The sequence below is a fragment of the Poecile atricapillus genome, chromosome 23 (genome assembly GCF_030490865.1).
Source record: "Poecile atricapillus isolate bPoeAtr1 chromosome 23, bPoeAtr1.hap1, whole genome shotgun sequence".
Lineage (NCBI taxonomy): Eukaryota > Metazoa > Chordata > Aves > Passeriformes > Paridae > Poecile > Poecile atricapillus.
The window spans coordinates 3,415,380-3,432,664 of record NC_081271.1 but is presented as its reverse complement, the minus strand read 5'-3'; the positions used below and the strand labels follow the sequence as shown (position 1 = coordinate 3,432,664).

Here is a 17,285-nt window from a genome sequence, read left to right as displayed (position 1 = left end):
CATGGACAAGTTCATCCCAGAGGCTGCAGACCAGGAGCTGCTCTTCCCCACCAGCTCAGGAGGCTACAGATGCTCTGCAGTGGCTGAGCCCTGTCCCACTGCCAGTCCAGGGGCTGTGTCCTCCCAGTTCTGCCATGTCCAGACTCCTCTTTCACCTCATCCCACTTGATGATTATTTTTTGTAGCTGTTGGGAAGCGCAGTGGGGCCCAGTGCTCCCTGGTGTCCCCTGCTACTGCCTGACCCACTTAGCGGGACCATCTGGTCCCCGCGGGCAAAGCGGATTAGCCCTGCAGCCGGGATCAGGGCTGGGGAGCTGCCACCACAGTGGGTGACACAGCCGGCATCGTCACAGCCCCTGCCACACCTCCAGCCTGGGGGACAGTGGCCACAGCAGGAACCCTTGGCCAGGGAACCACAGCAGCCTGCAATGTGGATGACCATGCCCGTGTTCCTGGCACGCCCTGAAATGCGGCCATCCCCAGCCCTGAGGGTTGGTTGTCTCACACCACACCTACATCTCCGTCCATCCATCTATCCCTCCATCATTCATCCACGGATTCCATCCATCCCATCCATCCATCCATCCATCCATCCATCCATCCATCCATCCATCCATCCATCCATCCATCCATCCATCCATCCATCCATCCATCCATCCATCTTTTCCCACCCACACCCCCAGCTGTGCACTCACCCGGCCAGATGTGCAACTCCCCCATCCCTCCCTCCACCCACCCCCCTCCGCCTGTCCTTTCCTTGTGCCCCTCCTGGGCCTTTTCTTCCTTTCTGCCTGTTTTTTTTCCCCGGTTTTTCCCTTCCCCCGTCTCCCGGTTCCCCATTTTCCATTTTCCCTGGGTTTCTTTGCCCTGTTCCCTTTTCTCCCCTCACGCGTTTTCGCGCCCCGCCCCGCCCCCCCCGCCCGGTCTTTGCTGCCCCCTGCCGGCCGCGCGCCGCCACCGCCCCGCCCCAAGCCCCGCCCCCTTTCCCGCCCCAAGCCCCGCCCCTTGCCTCTTGCCCCGCCTCCTCCGGCGCGCGCTCGGCCCCTCCCCGCGCCCGTCACGCGCCGCGCGGGTTCCGGGTACGGGAGGCGCGCGCAGGTGGGCGGGGCGGGGCGGGGCTCGCGCGCGGGGATCCCCGGAGTGGAGTGGGGTGGGGTGGGGGGAGGGAGGGGGGAGCCCGGGCATCCCGAACCGGACCGGGGGTGGGGGGGAGTTGGGGATCCGAGGGTGTCCCGGGCAGAACCCAGTGCGAGAGTCCCTGCGGTCCTCCCGCTGGTGGAGGCAGATCCGCTCCCAGCCCCAGCTCTGCAGGGAGGGGGTGCGGGGTGACCCCCCCACGGTGATACCTGGCGGGGGGGGGTCATTACCGGGTAGCTGGTTATTAGCGGGCGGGAGGTGGGTTATTACCTGTACGCTGGTCATTCCTGGGCGCTGAATTCCCGGGGGGGGGGGGTCATTCCCGGGCAGTGATTCCCGGGGTGGGGTTCATTCCCGAGCGGTGGGTCAGTGTCGGGGTGGGGGTCATTCCCAGGCGCTGAATTCCCGGGCTGGGGGTCATTCCCAGGCGGTGATTCCCGGGGTGGGGGCCATTCCCGAGCGGTGGGTCATTCCCAAGGCCGGCTGTGGGTTGCAGAGCTCCCGTCCGTGGGGCCGAACAGGCGCACCCTCCCCATGCGGGCAGGAGCCGGAGCTGGGCCATGAGCAACGCCACGGCCCCCACAGCCCCGGGCGCCGCGGGGGACTCGCTGGTGGGCTCCGTGCTGGGGCCCTTCCTCCTCCTTACCCTCCTCGGCGCCCTCCTGGCCGCGGTGAGTGGGCGGGCGGGGGGCACCGGGGGGCGCCGAGCCCAGCGCCGAGCCCCGCGCCGCTGATGCCTTTCCCCGCAGGTGATGTATGTGAAGAAGAAGCGCAGGTGAGCGGGGCCGGGGGGCTGGGGGACGCGGGGGGCAGCGGGGTCACCGCTCACCGCCCACCCCCGGCAGGTCCGACCGGCTCCGGCACCGGCTGCTGCCCATGTACAGCTACGACCCGGCCGAGGAGCCGCCCGAGTCGGAGCAGGAGCTACTGGTGGAGGCTGAGGAGGCTCAGGTGGGTCGCTGTGGTGGGGATTGACGTTTATCCAGTTTTTCCATGAAAAAGTGAAGCAGCAGCGAGTAAGATGCCCATCCCAAGGGAGCTCTGGGAATCATGGAACCATTAAGATTGGGAAAGACTTACAAGAACATTGAGTGGAACCTCGAGAGAGTCAGGCTTTGGGTGTAATCCAGCAGGTTTTGGGAGGGTTGGGCTGCGTGGGCAGTGCCTTCCCCACTCGCCCCATGCCCTGGGCTGCAGGTGTGTCCCTCTGTGTTGCAGGTGGTGCCCGGCTGGGGGGGACCCTCACCCCCTCGTCCCCCGCGCAGGGACTGGAGGGCCTGACTCTGCCTGGAGCACCGGGACCGGATCCTGCCCGCGGGAGGGGAGGGACGATGCTGTCAGCACTGGTACCATCAGCCAGGACATGCCCGCGGTGGTGCCACAATTCCACAGCCACCCCCACCTGAGCACTGACCAGGACCAGACATCTCCCACCTCAGTGCCTGGTTTTCCTTTTTTTTCTCTTTTTAATTTTTTCTTTCCTTTTCTTGGACTGCTCCAGCAGCCCCTTGGAAAGCTCCGGGAGGGCCCACTGGGGCTGGCAGGGAGCAGCAGGCTCTGCCGGCACAGGATGCCTGGGGGAAGACAGGGTAAATAAACGTGTTTCTGCCTTGGCCCCAAGGCTCAGTGTGGGGCTGGGGGTTCCCAGCCTGGGGGGAAGCAGGGCTTTGCCTGTTTGTGTTTCCATCGGCAGCTTATCCCCATGGATGGATGGTGGCCGTCACCAGCAGGGATGTCCCTGTGGAGGAGATGCCCTTGGAAGAGCCACCCCTGCCCAACCCCTCCGGGGCCCGGGACAGGCGTCACAAACTTCCATAAAATGTTTTATTCAAGTAACTGCAAATAGGAACCCAAAAGGTCGTTAACAGTGAACCAAAAAAAACCCCAAACCAAACCCCGATTCTCTCCCGCCGGGGCCGCCCAGCACCGACCTCCGTTCCCGCTGCAGCCGTCGTGCCGGAGCAGAGGGGCAGGGGGAGCATCCCATGGTCCCCCCACCCCTCTGCCCTGCCAGCCTCGATCCCTTGAAGCAGCAGAGCAAACTAGACCTCAAAATAACAATTAAAAAAAAAAGAAAAATGAAGCCCAAAAAAAAGGGGAAAAAAAAAAAAAATACCCCACAGCCCCCAGCAACACCCCAAAAACAGGAACCACCGAGCCCACGGTGCCCCGGCAGCGCAGCAGCACGTCTGTGAGTTCAGAGAGTGGAACTTAAATATCCAGAGGTAGTTGTGAATGAAAGGAAAAAAAGTACTAAACAAAAAAATATATATATATATACCAGAACCTATGAGGAAAGGGCTGCCTGGAGCCAGCCGTGCTTGGGCACCCCTGGGGACTGACACCCCTGGGGACTGACACCCCGGGATGGGCACCCCGGGATGGGCACCCCGGGGTGGGCACCCCGGGATGGGCACGGGGCCCCAGCAGCGCCACAGGAGCTGCTCCCACACACAGTGCAGTCGCCCAGGACTGGGGGGACACGGGGGGTTGCCCAGGGTAGCAGCAGGCCAGAGCAAAGATCTAATGCATTTTGGGGGGGTGTCACCTTCACTGCCCCCCCATCTGTTCCCTGCAGAGGCCCCAGGGCAGAGCCCAGTGCTGGGGGGCTGCCAGCACCCGCTTTGGCGGGGCGAGATCACTGCATGGGGGGCAGCGAAGGTGGGGGGTGCCAGCCCCGGCTCTCTGCCACGATCCCCCTTTCCAGTGGGGCTGCCCCAAACCCCAGGGCTGGGGAGGGGGAGCTGGGGCAGGTGCCCCCCCGGGCAGGGGCTGCGGGGGCCGCCCGGGTTGGGCCATTTTCCAGTGCTGCCGTTGTCTGAGGGTGAGGAGGGAGCGGAGGAGGGAGGAGGAGGAGGAAGCCAGGGCGGCACAGTGGGTCTCTCCCCGTCCCTCTCCCCCGGCCGCTTCGGGGCCGTCGGGCGATGAGGTAGCGCCGGTTTGGGAGGTGTCACTGCTCCTCCTCAGATGACTCCTGGGAAATGTTCACCTCCTCCTCGTCCTGCTGCTGCAAGGCAAGGGAGCGTGGCCGGGGGGTGTCAGGGAGTGCAGCCCCACTTCACTGCCCCTGGACAAAGGGCTGGCCAGGCACGTCACACCCCTTGTGCAACGAGGGAAACTGAGGTATGGCACCCTCCTGGATTAAAGGACTGGCCCTGACTCCAGTTTGGAGATTAAATCCCAGGTGAGAAGTCCCCCGGGTGGGCTTACAGTGAGGAGGGGACTCCACAGCCCCTGGGCTCACAACACCTCTGAGCGTGGGACTGTGGTCCCCGGCGCCACGGCCGGGTCCCCAGTGGCCACTGACGGGTGGTGGCAGCCGTGCCAGTCCCGGGTGTCCCTGTCCAGCCCCCACACTGGGGTGGGCGGCCATGACCCCGCACACGGTGGTGACTCAGGGCTGAGTGAGCCTGAGTCACACCGGCCCCCGCTTCCTCCCGCTTCATTCACAAAAATGCCACTGCGCCTGCCAGAGCAGGACATCGTGTCCTCAGCATGGCCCCGCTGGCACAGAACAGGCTCCTCCCATGCCACCCCCCACACTGGGGGTCCCCAAACAGCCCCTTGCACCAGGACATGGGCACAGGAGACCTCAGGACACCACCTCGGGTTTGCAGCACTGCCTGGTTTCAACCCCTCGGCTCTGCGAGGAATTTCAATGGGAAAAGTAGCAAAATCTGGGACAGGCAGGAAAGGGAGATGAAACCATCCGGGTACCTGGCACCCGCCTGAGCTGCAAACCGAGGGGGGAAAGGGGAAAAAATGGAATGGAGGAGGGAAAGCTCAGGGAAGGAAAGGGGTGGCTGCACCCGCGGGCTGTGCAGGGACCTGGGCAGGTGTGTGCCAGCATGTCCCCAGGGCAGGACCAGCCACCCAGCGCTGCTCCTGGGCCCATGGGGAGATGGGGGGTCCAAGATTCCTCAAACCCCCAGCCCGAGGGGGTCCAGAGCCCACCCAGTGCTGTCCTACTCGCTCAACTGCTCTGAGCTCCTCCGACCCAACAGCATCCACCCCACACTCATGGGGCTCTCTGGGGAGCTGCTGTGCCCCCAAAGTGCCCAAGGCCCTGCCAAGGTGGATAGGGAAGAGAAAAGCCCGCTCACCGATTTTTTGGGTCTCCCTCGAGGTTTCCTCCCTGGTGTGACTGCAGCTTTCTGAGCCAGGACAACAAAAAAGGCATTTTGATCAGGCTGTCACCAGGATTCTGGTGGGGGTGGGCGGTGTTCCCCTTCCTCTCACCCCTGACTGCCAGATTCATCACCCCAGTGGCATCTCCTGGGGTACTGCTGCCAGCCCCCTGAGCCCCCCTGCCCCGGGATGCCCAGTGAGTCACGAGGTGGGTGCAGGATGTGAGTCGCGTGTTTTGCAAACAGCTTTATCTCGGCTGTCCGTGCTGACACACGGCCCCCAGCACCCCCACCTTCCCTGGGCCAGATTCCTTCCCCCGCCCCAGCCCCACCTCTTAGGCAGATCTGCCCTGAATTGTCCATAATTGAGCTCAAACTGGACCTGTGGTGCCAGCAGCCACCTGGAGCAGCCCCGTCCCTGGGTACCTACCCTGCCCTTTGGGGTGGCCTTGTTTTTACTGCCCTTCGGCCGTCCACGGGGTCTCTTGGGGGTCGGGGCCTCACTGGGCTCCTGCTGGAGGGAGAGCAGAGGGGATTGCATGCCCAGAGTGGCTTCCAGTGCACCCCAGGATGCTCCAGCCTGGGAGTCCCGTTGTCCCCAGCAGACCCTGCCAGGCCAGAGATGCTCTTGCATGTGGTACTGGGAGCAGTGGTCATGCTGGGATTGGCGATCAGACGCCAGGCACAGGCTTCTGTGTGTCCTTCAGCTGGGCATACGTGACCTTTTCCACCCCCCAGCATCACCCACTCAGCTCAGCTGGACGGTGCCCACCGCCCCTCAGCCCAGACCCGCTCACTGCTGGTGCCACAGCCGAGGAAGTGTCAGGGAAGCTACAAATCACCTTTTCTGCAGGAAAAGGCTGTGCACAAACCCCACCTGCCTCGAGGGGGGGCTGAGCGGGGTTTGGTACTATAAAGGCTCCAGCAGCATCTTATCTCTCTGAGCAGCTTTTGCTAATGGGGCTTTAATTAGCCTGTCTGCAAAGGCAGGTTCAGCAGGGACTGGGGAGGGGCAGGAGAGACCCCAGGCAGGGCCGGGAGCTCTGGGATGCTGCAGAGCCCTCCAGGAGTGTCTTGCTGAGCCCTGGGGAGGTGCTGCCCAAAGGGATAATGGGGCTGCACTGGGGGCTGTAGGTGTGGGGGGATTTCCTGCTGCCCCACACCCTGCGGGTACCCAGCCCCCCCTTTCTCATAGGGGACCCCACGTACCTGCGGCTTCTTCCTAGGCCGCCCTCGGCCCCTCTTCTCCGACACGTCTTTCTCCCCTTTGGAGGCCAGGGGCTGGCTAGATTTGGCGCTGGATTCACTCATCGTCTGTCCCAGCAGCAGTGAGGAGGAGTGGGAGGGAGGAAGGACAGTCAGCCACAGCTCTGGCTCGCCATGCCAGCCGTGACATCCCCCAGCCCTCACCCTGGGGCAGGTGAGATGCCCCCTGCATGCTCCTGACACCAGCTGGGGAGCAAAATGCTGCAGGACAGTGTCCCAAGGCCACAGCACGGCCACCCTGCAGGAGCAGCCAGTGCCCAGCGCTCAGGCAGCTCCTGGGGTCCCCTCAGATGTTTGGGGAGCAGCAGCTTGGCCAGCCCATCCTGCAGAGCCTGGCCCCTTTTCTCAAAAAGAGGAGAGTTGCTCCAGATTTAATCTGGAATCCCACATGTGCTGCTGGCACCAGTGAGTTGAAAACAGGATGAGTGGTGGCACTGGGCACCTTGGGTGTCCCCAGGGGGGTGCCAGGGCCCTGGAGTGGGGCTCAGAGTCCCACAGCCCTGCTCCCCACCCCAGCCTCGGTTCTGCTGCTCCCCTGCCCCTGCTCCTGCCACCCAGCTGGGATAAGGGACAGGCACTTGACCTGGGGACATTGGGTTGTCACTTCCCTCATCCACGAGGATGTGCATGTCCCAAAAGGGCTGGGCAGCTCTCCCATTCTCTTGGAGCAATCCCACAAAAGAAAAGGCTCCATCTTCCCCTCTACACCTCGCCGCTTCCCAGGGGCACAGGGAAAACCTGCTTTTCCAGAGCCGTGGGGGTGGCTCCATGCCCGGCTGGCAGCCCAGGAGCCGGGAGGATGGACCCAGGCTGGGAAGGAGCAGGATTGCTGCCACAGTCCTGGTACTTGCTGGGGACCACACACAGGTGGGGTGGCTGTGGCCATGCTGGGGACACCTGCCCAGAGTGGGGATGTGAGGCTTCCCAGCAGGAGCAGAGGCAGGTCTGGGGTTGTGTGCCCGGTCTGTGTGTGCTGATGGAGGCACCCTGTAACCTCTGGGATAATAATACTCAGTTTTGAGGAACTGGTCCCGATTTGATGCTGTTGGAATGGCTGGGATAGCGGGGCTGCAGGGGGCAGAGGGTGCTGGGCCCCCTGGGACACTGAGCCTCACTGGGGAGGGTGTGGGCAGCACATGCAGCCTGAGGAGCCACTCTCAGACCTCTGAGCCTTTTCAAAAAACAGGCGTCAGCTCCTGCTCCCCTCTGGAAGTGACTCATGAGTGCAGAACAACAACAACAAAAACCACCCTCGGAGTCTTTTTTTTTTTTGGGAGACAGAAACCATGCCGTAGTGTAAACACCCCGAAAATATTACTCACAGCATCCCAGAGCCCTTCAAGGAGTCTCTTAGGAAAAAAAAAAAGAAGTATGGTTTAGATTTAGGCCAGCAAAGGGCCGGCTGCTGGTAGGGCTGGGACGGGGTTTTGTCTCTTTTTAAGTCAATCTCTGTCAGAGGCAGAGCTGCTCCGTGCCCCCTCCTGCAGCTGGAAACAGATGGGCCCAGCACGGCCCCCACCCTGCCGTGCTCTCCTCCCCTGGAGGAGGGACCAGACCCCACAGCAGCTCCAGCTGGGAATGCCAAGGGGACCCTCCATGGGACGGGGATGCCGCTGGCTCTGCCCTCCCCCCCCAAGAGTAGCGGCTGCTGCAAAGTTGTTGGTGCTGGGGAAGCATGTGCACCTCCCACCCATCCCTCTGCATCCCACCCTCCATCCCCCTCCAGCACCTCAGAACTCTCCCCAGGGGCTCCAGAGCTGAGGGGATGCAGAGGGGGTTGGGAGGAGGATGCTGGAAATGAGGAACGCTTCTCTGCCATCCCAGCACCTTCCTGGCCAACCCCCCAGTCCCCAGAGCAGCCCCAGCTCCCCGCAATGCCCCCAGCTCGGCGGCACCTGCCAGGCCCTGGGTGAGCTCCGAGCCTGTGGGACGATGCCGGGCACATGGCGGGAGCAGCTCCAGCCCTGCTCATGCATCAGAGCCATGGAGGGAGGGAGGGAGCAGCTGGGTTGCCATGGAGGAGAGGAAGCAGCTGAGGGAGAAACCTTTCCAGGCAGGGAGGAATCAGTGGGGGACGCGGGCAGGGGCTGCCGGGCTCCCCGCGGCCGAGGGAGGGGGGAAAAAACATCTCTGCAGGGTTTGGAGGTGGAGGGGCCACATCTGCCTCTCGATTGATGGAGCTGGCGGAAGGAAACCTCCTCCCCTCTCCATCCCTATGGATGCTGAGCCACCGGGCTCTCCTCCCCCAGCCCCATTGCTTTCTCTGCTCCACAACGTGAGCTGGGCTGTCCCCAGCAGCCACCTCTGGGTTGCACAAGGGCCAACCTGTCCCCTCGGAGCGATGCTCCCGGCTGCTCCTGGGCCTGGTCCTTCCCTCCCAGCTGCCTGCGCTGGCTTATGCTGCTCCGTGCAGATAACCCCATAAATCCCCCGCTCCTGCCACCTACTCTTAGATTAAACAAAGTGGCCCAGGAGAAGAGGGGAGACAGGCGGGGCCTTAGATCTTAAAAAAAAAAAAAATATATATATATATATATATATTTATATTTGTGTGTGTGTGTGTGTGTGTGTGTGTATAAAACCTCTTCACGCCCAGAAAATCCAGCCTGATGGCAGCTGGAGAAGGATCCCAGCCGCACCTCCTGGCAGAGGGATGGGGAAGGAGGAGGGGAAGGAATCGTGGAGCAGAAGTTGAAGAGCCTGTTGGGCAGGGGTGCGGGCCGGGAGGGATGTGCGGGCTCCTCCTTAGCCCAGACCCGCCGTGGGGCTGCTCTGAACCCCACCCCGGGGCTGCCATTGAGGAAAGTCCCCCCCTTCCTTCCTGGGATGCATAATAAAAGGAAGTGATAAAGGAAAGGAAGGAGGGAGGTGGAGGAGAAAGAAAAGAGGCAGGAAGGGCACCATCAGGGCTTTGTGAAGCCCCTGTCCTGGGGGGGGTGGGTAATAAAACCCCTCGTGGAGCCAGCGCTGCTGGCGGGGTGCGGGGCTGGCGGGGTGCGGGGGCACCATCCGGGGGGGCGGCTCAGCCTCAGCACCGCAACTTCGCCCCGAGCCGCGTGTGCGCGGTCCCCGTGAGCCGGGCTCGGCCTCGCACCGGCCCCACGAATCTCACGCCGCCCTGGCCCCACGGCCGGGTCCCGCTCCCACGCCCGTGCACCGACCGCGGCCCCACGCACCTTGCACGGTCCCGGCCCCGCGGGCTGGCCCGCGGCTGGCCCGGGGCCGTGCGGGCCCCCCGGGCGCGGTGCGGGGCGTTTGCATCACCCGCAACCGAGTAAGTGGAGCAAAGTCGCTCGAGGGTGGGAGCAGCGGCACCGCGGACCCCGGCCCGTTCCCCCCCTCCCCACCCCCCAGCTCGGCCGCGGCCCGCCAGGTGCATCACCCTGTTATTAACAATAATTAATACCGATAATAAAGCGAACACCGCGAGCCGCACGCACCCACGTCCCTGCAAACCCCGAGGCCGATCGTGCCCCGCATGCGGCGAAGGGAAGCAGAACCCAGGCCCCCCGCGCCCCCCGCAGCAGAAGGAAGAGGAAGGTGGCACTCACAGTCAGCTTGATCCCGGAGCCGGGTGCTCGGGGTGGGTTTTGGGGGCGGTTCGATGGTTTTGTTTTTCCCGGCGGGTCTGTGTTGCGGAGCGAAGGGACCCCCCGCCCGCGGCGACTGCGGATCTGCAAGGAGAAGAGAGAGGCTGCGGCTCAGCCCCGCATCCCCGGCCTCGCCAGGCCCCGCGTATTTATATAAATAATAAAGAGAGAGAGAGAAAAAAAAAATTGCTCCAGGAGGAAGGAAGCTGGGTCAAAATCATTTGCAGGGAACGAGGGGGGAAAAAAAAAAAAAAGGAGGGGGGGAAAGGGGGGAGAGGGGGGGAAAAAAAAAAAACCGGAGCGAGCTCCTAGCCTTACTGGAGGGGATCCAGCTGCTAAAAATAGCAAAATCACACTCGAAATTAAATAAGGGCAAACAGGCGAAGGGAGCTCCCAGCGCCGGCGGAGCGGGGGAGGCGGAGCCGGGGCCGCATCACGGCGGGGGCGGCGCGGGGCGGCGCGGCCGGGAGCGATAGGGCCGTTCAAAGGGCTGCGGCGGCGGCGGCTGCGCCCCCAGCCCTGCCCGCCGCAGGGTCCCCCGGGAGCCTGCAGGCAGCGCTGGGGGGGATTGAGCCACCCTCGTTCTCCCGCCCCGGGATGCTCCGAGAATGCTCCCGACTGGGGCCGTGCTGGGAGGGAGGGGGCGGCTGCCCCCGGCTGGGTGACCCCCCCCCCCCGATGGGTGACCCCCCATGGGAACAGCCGCGGCTCTCCCCACTCCGTGTTTTGGAATGATGTGGGGGGTTTGATGTCCTCATGGCGGCAATCGCCGGCTGAGGCCGGGCCATGCGCCCATGGCCAAAGCACGAGGCTCCTTCTATTTGCTGCCTCCTCACCAGGTCAGCCCCCACAAAAGCTTTCGGTTCCTATCTGGAGGCACCAGCAGTGGGGGTTCCCTCCCCGGGACTCCCAGGGCCGCCTGGGTTATGTCGTGATATTAATTTACTGTATTGCTGCAGCACCGCTGCCGAAAGGGGAGGCTGGCGTGGGAGTGGGTTCTGCTCGGCACAGTGGGGTTTGGGGGGCTCTTGAGCGGCCCCGAGGCTCTACTGGGCTTTAAGCAGATGCTGGGCTCAGTGAAGAGCTTTGTTCAGAATTCCTCTGGTCGGTTTGAAAGTGTTTTGGGTCGGTCTGGAACCAGCTGAGATCAGCTCTTGGGTGAGGTACCCCAAAACCCAGGTCCCTGCTGTGTCAGGGCAGTGTTTCTAAGCTGTGGCGAGCATCTGGGGTCTTGTGGTGGTTTTCCTTGATGGGATACCAGGAAATCCAGAGCTCAGCATCCCGCTGTATGAAATTTCTGCAAACTCCTGTAAAAACAATCACAAATCTAATGGAAACTCTGATTTAGGAGCTTTTGACCATCCTGACTAAGGGTTGAACTCTGAAGTGAGGATCTGAACTTCAGATTGCTGGATTTCAGTTTCAGGCGAGTTTTATTAAAAGAAAAAAAAAAAGGAGACCTTTAAAAAGATGAAATGTGAAAGTATCAATATCTGCCTGTGCAAAACTACTCTGGCAGGGAAGGCTTGTGATGCAAAACAAACCAAACGCAGCCAGGCTTGGGGCACCTGTTTCTGCTAATTGTTATTCGGATTTTTCAAATCCCCTGCAAATTCCCCTGCCTAAAACACAATCGGAGCAGTGTCCCTTTCTGACAATTAAAAAATGGAAGCAAAGAGGGGGGAGAACTCTCCTGGAAGAGAGTTCGTGTTCCCAAATGCCTGCAGGAAGGGCAGGCACACCCTGCCCGTACCCCGTGCAGCTCCTGATCCAAGCTCTGGTGGGTCTCCCCCATCCCAGGGCCTTGTGTGCAGCAAGGGGTTGTTTGCAGACCCCAAGTACCCTTTTTTTTTTTGGCTAAAATTAGCCTTTCCCCAACTGTAGGCAGCCCTGCCTGGGTTTGGATGTGCCGGGGTGCCTTTTACCCCAGCGCTGCTGCTCAGGCTTCCCCCTTTGCCATGAGGCCAATGAGGAACTTGGTTTTTGTCCTGGCAGAGGCTCGTTGTTATTAATATCCCTCGTTATTTACTGTGCAGCGCCGGTGAATGGCAGCAGCCCGAGTCCTGCAAACGACCAGGGCTGCTCTGCTTTAATCCCTCCAAGTTTTGGCAGCTCCCCACTCTCTGAGCCCACGCTGGAGCCTCCCCACACCGGGTTCACCCGTGGGGTGAGCACTTGGTCTTTAAAGAAAAATAGTGCTGCAGCGGTGCCCCGGAGCTAAGAGAGGTGGGGGGATGGCCTAGCAGCCAGGTACAGGCACACAGCCATGTGAAAGGAGGGGAAAACGGGGAAAAACTGGGCTGGAACAGAGCCCAGGGCTGGGCCTAGGGGAAGAACATTTTCACTTTTGTTTCTGCTGTTGGGCTCCTGATTTACAGCTCGTTGCCGAGTGGGTTTGGGAGCAGGACCGGACAAGCTCCCCCATCCTGCGCTTTCCGCAGGCGGAGAAGAAGCTGAAAATGGCTGGAAACAGGGAAACAAATGATTTATTATCCCACCCCCCCGCCAATGGCAGCTGAGCCCAGCGCGGGGCACGGCGAAGCATGCACGGCTCGGAGCCGGGCAGCGCCGGGATCCCGGCGGCCGAACACGCTGGAAACCCCCCCGGGATGCGAGCGGGGATTGTCCCAGGCCGGGTGAGCACAGGGCTGGCCGGCCATGGCGTGGGAGGACAGGGACAGGGACGTGGCCTTTGTTTCCCCTCCCGGCTTTGTTTCCCCGATGGCCCCATTGATGAAGCCCCATGTGGCCAAACAGCCCAGGACCCACCCCAAAACAGGCCTGTTAATTTGATTAAATGGCTCCTTTCTCCTTCTCACCCCTGGAGCAGATTGAGCTCTCACCAGGGCAGCGTTTTCCTGCAGCCCCATTCTGGGGACAAATTCCTAAATCACTTGATAACTCACAGGCTTAATTCCTCCGATTTGAGCCCGAGCTTTGCGGGACACAGCCCCAGGCTGCAAATGGGAACTGCACACATTAATTATTTCGTATTTCGATTTATTTAGCCAATATTTCAGGCTCAGGAGGAGACCTGATGGGTGCCCAGTGCTTGGGAAAAGCTGCGCCTCTGGAAAGTGGCCTGAAAAAAAAAAGCTGCTTGAAATCACCCCCAGCTCCTTGGGCTCCTCAGAACCGCAGGTGTTGATCGGCTCTCCCGAAAAGCATCCAGGGGGTACGTGGGGGAGCAGAAGGCGATCCTGAGCGGCACACACCTTATCCTGCCCTGCGTCCTGGCACTGCCACCGAGCCCCGCAAAGCTTCCTTTGGGATTTGGGTGCCTAATTCCTGCTAATTTCCCTGGGGAATGGGAAACTCGATCCTCTGAGTCAGCTCAGGTTGTTGGGTGATTGGAAGGGGCCACCTGGCTAATTACGAGCGGGTGTTTGCCACCTCCAGAGCCCTCGGGAACAGCAGTCAATAGAGCGTGGTGGGAGCTGGATCCCCGACTCGGGAGCTGAGGATTCCGAGGGGAATTTGGTGGCCGTGGGAGGCAGGAGAAGGATTTGGAGGTGCTCCCTGCCCTGGGTGCTTGGGCTGCAGTAAGCACAGCCCCCGCACAGGGAAATAGCTCCCTGTATCCTGCTGGTCCTGAGACAGCACAGGCTGATCCATGGCGGCCGCAGGGCGAGCAGGATCAGCCGGTGGGGCTGGAAAGCTGCTCAAGCTCAGCCACCCCTCACCTGCACGTCCTGACCTGTGGGGACACGTCCCTGCCCGTCACCCCTACTCAGTGCCAGCAGGGTCTGGTTTAGTGCCACTCCTGTCCCCTGGGATGGAGAGGATGCATTTTGGGTGCTGGTCGGATGAGGATGTGTGAGGGGCCGTGTCTGGGGTGCTCTGGCTTGGGCACTCGATGCTGGAGCATCCCATGAGTTTTGGGGAGCTGCTCGGGCCCTTGGCGGGTGCCCTGAGCTCATCGGACACTGGCTGCGTCACCTCCTGGGCCCGGGGTGGCTGCTGGCTCTGGCAGGGAGCGGGATGCTCCGGGGCTGCAGCCATCGCTGCGCGGCTGCACAATGGCCTTTTGTCTGCGGGGCTGCCCCGGGAACATCCCGCCATCCCAGTTTCCCAGTAACATGAAACCTCCTCGGGGCTGCCTGCCGGGAGCACAAAGCCTGGGGCTGCTGCGGGGGGTAGCCCTGGCCCCGTTCCCGGCTCCCCCCACACTTCGCACATGTGCTGGGGGCTCAGGTGGGTGGGGGGACGCTGCCAGCCCAGCTGGGGTCCCGCAGGGCAGGAAGGAGGTGGCAGGAATCGGGGAAGCAGCAGGAATGGAGCCGAGCCCGCAGAACCTCCATGCGAGGATGCGGCCGATCCATGCTGGGAGTGGCGGCAGCTCCCTCACCTCTGGTGTCCTCACGCAGGGAATGTGCCGGGGGGTGGGTGAGAAAATCCCTGCGGGTGCTCCTCGGAGCCCCTTCCCCTCTGCCCTGGCCTGGGGGTGCCGGGGAGGAGGGAGGGGACAGGCCGGGGAGGAGCCGCTGTAAATCATTAACGGGACGCGGTGGAGGGGAATGCGAGGGGTCATTAATCGAGGGCTCTCTGGCGGGCTCGCAGTGGGGTCTGGCCGCCTGGTATTTTTTTAATCAAGATATTTTATTGCACATCACATGTGAACAGGGCAGAGAGAGGTGGTGGCTGCCGGCAGCATCCAAGGAGGGGTGGGGGGATGCACTGCAAGGGGAGCTGGAGGACACGCGGTGCAAAGGACAGGGAAAGTTTTTCCTGCTTTTCCCAGCCTCTCCTAGCTCCTCCATGCCCTGGAACCTCTCTGTATGATAGGGAAGGAACCCCCCACTCCCGGGCCAGCTGCGAGTTCACTGTGTCAAAGGGGACACACCAGAGAGGCTGCTCCTAACCGGGGCTCCAAGAAAACACTTTTCCCAGCCAAATACCTTGACACTTTCCCTTTTACTCAGCTCCGGCTGGAAAAGCATCGAGGACCGGGGGACTTGTCTCCGTCCCGGTGACTCAGGTGGCGGTCACCGGGGTGACTCAGCCGCCGGCAGAGTCCCGGCTCTGGGGGCACAGCGGGGCCCGGGGTGACACAGAGGCAGGGGAAGGGAAACGGGAGGCGATGCCGGAGCTGACCGGACGGGGAACGGGGCCAAACTGGCTGCTGGTGAAAGGGAGCGAGAGCCGGAACAGCCCTGCTCGTGCCCCCTCCATGGCCTGGGGGTTTGACCAAAGGGCTTTGGGAGGAGATGGATCAGGGCGGGCAGAGGGTCACCTAATGGCCAGTGAATGACCCGAGGCGGCAGGGCAGGGCGGGATGGAGCATCCTGGGATGGAACCGGCAGGTTTTCCTGCGGGGAACGTGCTCCCACGTAGCCAGAAACACAGAATTATGGAATAATTTACGCTGGAAAAGCCAACGCTGCGGTTTCCTGCTGCCACCTAATGGGGAGAGGCTCCGACTGTGGAGCGGGAGGGCTCCGCATCCTCCCCCCGCCCATCCCTGGATGAATCCCAGCATCCCTCAGCCGTAGCAGGACTGTGCTGGCGTGGGCTGGGGACAAAGCGGGGCCAGGGCTGAGGCGCGGTCCCGTCTCTCCTCCTGGCAGTGCCCGTGGGGAGGTGCTTGGTCCCCTGGGAGGGACATTCGGGGGTGCTGTGACCCGACTGCAGGGATGAGCCCTCCACGTGCTGCTCGCTTTGTTCCCGGACCTCAGAGACCTGAAGCTCTGTCAGGGGACCCCCAGACACATGACGTATCCCTGCCCCTGCGGTTCGGCTCTCCCGTTCCCAGGGGAATGTGACACCCGGAGTCACCCGGGAATGTGACTGGAGCCGGGATTAGGGCCGGCTATAACGGGCTGGGGGTCACCGCTCGTTCCCAGCTCCGGTTACTCGGTGCCTGGCCCGGCTCTGCCAGGGGCTCATCTTTCAAATGGCAGGGCCAGGCTGGCAGGGGGGCTGTGGGGGCACCGAGGGGGGATGCGAGGGGGGGTCTGCGAGGCTGGAAGGCACCATGAGGCTGAGCACCCCAGCCCTCTGTGCCCCTAAACCCACGGTGGGGGGAGCAGGCTGTGGTCATCCCCACGGCCCCTGCCCAGGAAAAGCACATTCCCCACCTTCAAGGCTTCACTGGGGAGGGGGCAGGATGTTCCTCATGTGTTGCTCTGCCCTGGTACCCCCCATCCATCAGGAGAGCAGCCGGGGGGGAGTTTGCCAGGCTGTCACCCACCCTCCCAGCCTGCTCCGGGCCTAGGGAGCGGCTCCCTTGGCAACTGCTCCTCCGTGTGTGGGAGCGGAGCCTCACGCGTGGCTCCCCTCGAGGGGAGCGTCACGACACGGCGGGCGCGGGCTGGGGGGCGGCTCCCCGTGACTCGGAGCTGGGGGAGGACAGCACTGTTCCCATCTCTGACGAGCGGTCCCAGAGCCCCTGCGGGGCGGGAGAGAACACCCCCGAACGAGCCCACCCCGGCACCCACATGTCGCACTTAAATAGAAGATGTGGCTTCTTGCAGGGTCCCTGCTCCCCAGCACCTGTGGAAGAGGCTTGGGTGGCATCGGCTGGAGCAGGGATGTGCCCTGAAGGTTTAGGGAAGGGTCCTGAGGGGGTTGTGGAGGCGAAGGGAGGCCGATGCACAGGAACTGCTTGCTCAGGCTGTGCCACACCTCTGCACGCGGGGCAGGAAGGGACGGTCCCCACCGCAGCCGTGCGTGTGTGTGTGGATTTAGGACAACGATTGCTCCAGACACCTTTTCCCCATCCCTGGGCCGGAGGGATTCCCCGAGCCGAGTCTGTTCCGCTGCACGGCTGCAGTGAGTGCGGCTTCCACGGGAAGGCACTGCTGGCCTTCGCTGGAGATGCTGAGCCCAGCTCCGGGACTCGAGCGCCGGAGCGTGGGCTGGGGTCTGCGGCAGCCGCGGGTCCCCCGGGCTGGCAACTCCTGCGGGACCTGGCCCTGGCCAAGGCTGGCTCCACCCTGGCTGCACAGGTTGCTCCAGATTGTGTTTCACCACCACTCCGTCCTGAGCCCCCCTCCCCTCAGACATCATCTCCCAGAGCACTGCTGCGGTGCTCTCTGCCCCTGGGACCCACAGACATCATCTCCCAGAGCACTGCTGGGGTGCTCTCTGCCCCTGGGACCCACAGACATCATCTCCCAGAGCACTGCTGGGGTGCTCTCTGCCCCTGGGACCCACAGCCCCCTCC

At 62.5% G+C, this 17,285-nt stretch overlaps 2 protein-coding genes across 7 annotated transcripts; one reads left to right on the top strand and one right to left on the bottom strand.

The window, feature by feature from the left end:
• Positions 1–1,463: 1,463 nt before the first annotated feature.
• SMIM29 (small integral membrane protein 29) lies at positions 1,464–3,183 on the top strand. Its single transcript, XM_058856023.1, has 4 exons — positions 1,464–1,808; positions 1,887–1,912; positions 1,983–2,088; positions 2,356–3,183. The coding sequence occupies exons 1-4, from the start codon at positions 1,698–1,700 to the stop codon at positions 2,416–2,418; spliced, it is 306 nt and encodes a 101-aa protein (XP_058712006.1). The 5' UTR covers positions 1,464–1,697; the 3' UTR covers positions 2,419–3,183.
• Positions 3,184–3,191: 8 nt separating this feature from the next.
• Positions 3,192–10,569, bottom strand: HMGA1 (high mobility group AT-hook 1). Of its 6 annotated transcripts, none has more exons than XM_058856017.1 (6): positions 10,439–10,569; positions 10,082–10,204; positions 6,474–6,578; positions 5,695–5,778; positions 5,241–5,291; positions 3,192–4,144 (listed from the first exon to the last, which is right to left on the bottom strand). In XM_058856017.1, exons 3-6 carry the CDS (start codon positions 6,573–6,575, stop codon positions 4,088–4,090), a joined length of 294 nt encoding a protein of 97 aa, XP_058712000.1. In that variant the 5' UTR covers positions 6,576–6,578; positions 10,082–10,204; positions 10,439–10,569; the 3' UTR covers positions 3,192–4,087. The 6 variants fall into 6 exon arrangements, with proteins under 6 accessions (XP_058712000.1, XP_058712001.1, XP_058712005.1 ...); XM_058856018.1 differs by having other exon boundaries at positions 5,695–5,775; XM_058856022.1 differs by having other exon boundaries at positions 10,434–10,508.
• Positions 10,570–17,285: the final 6,716 nt, after the last annotated feature.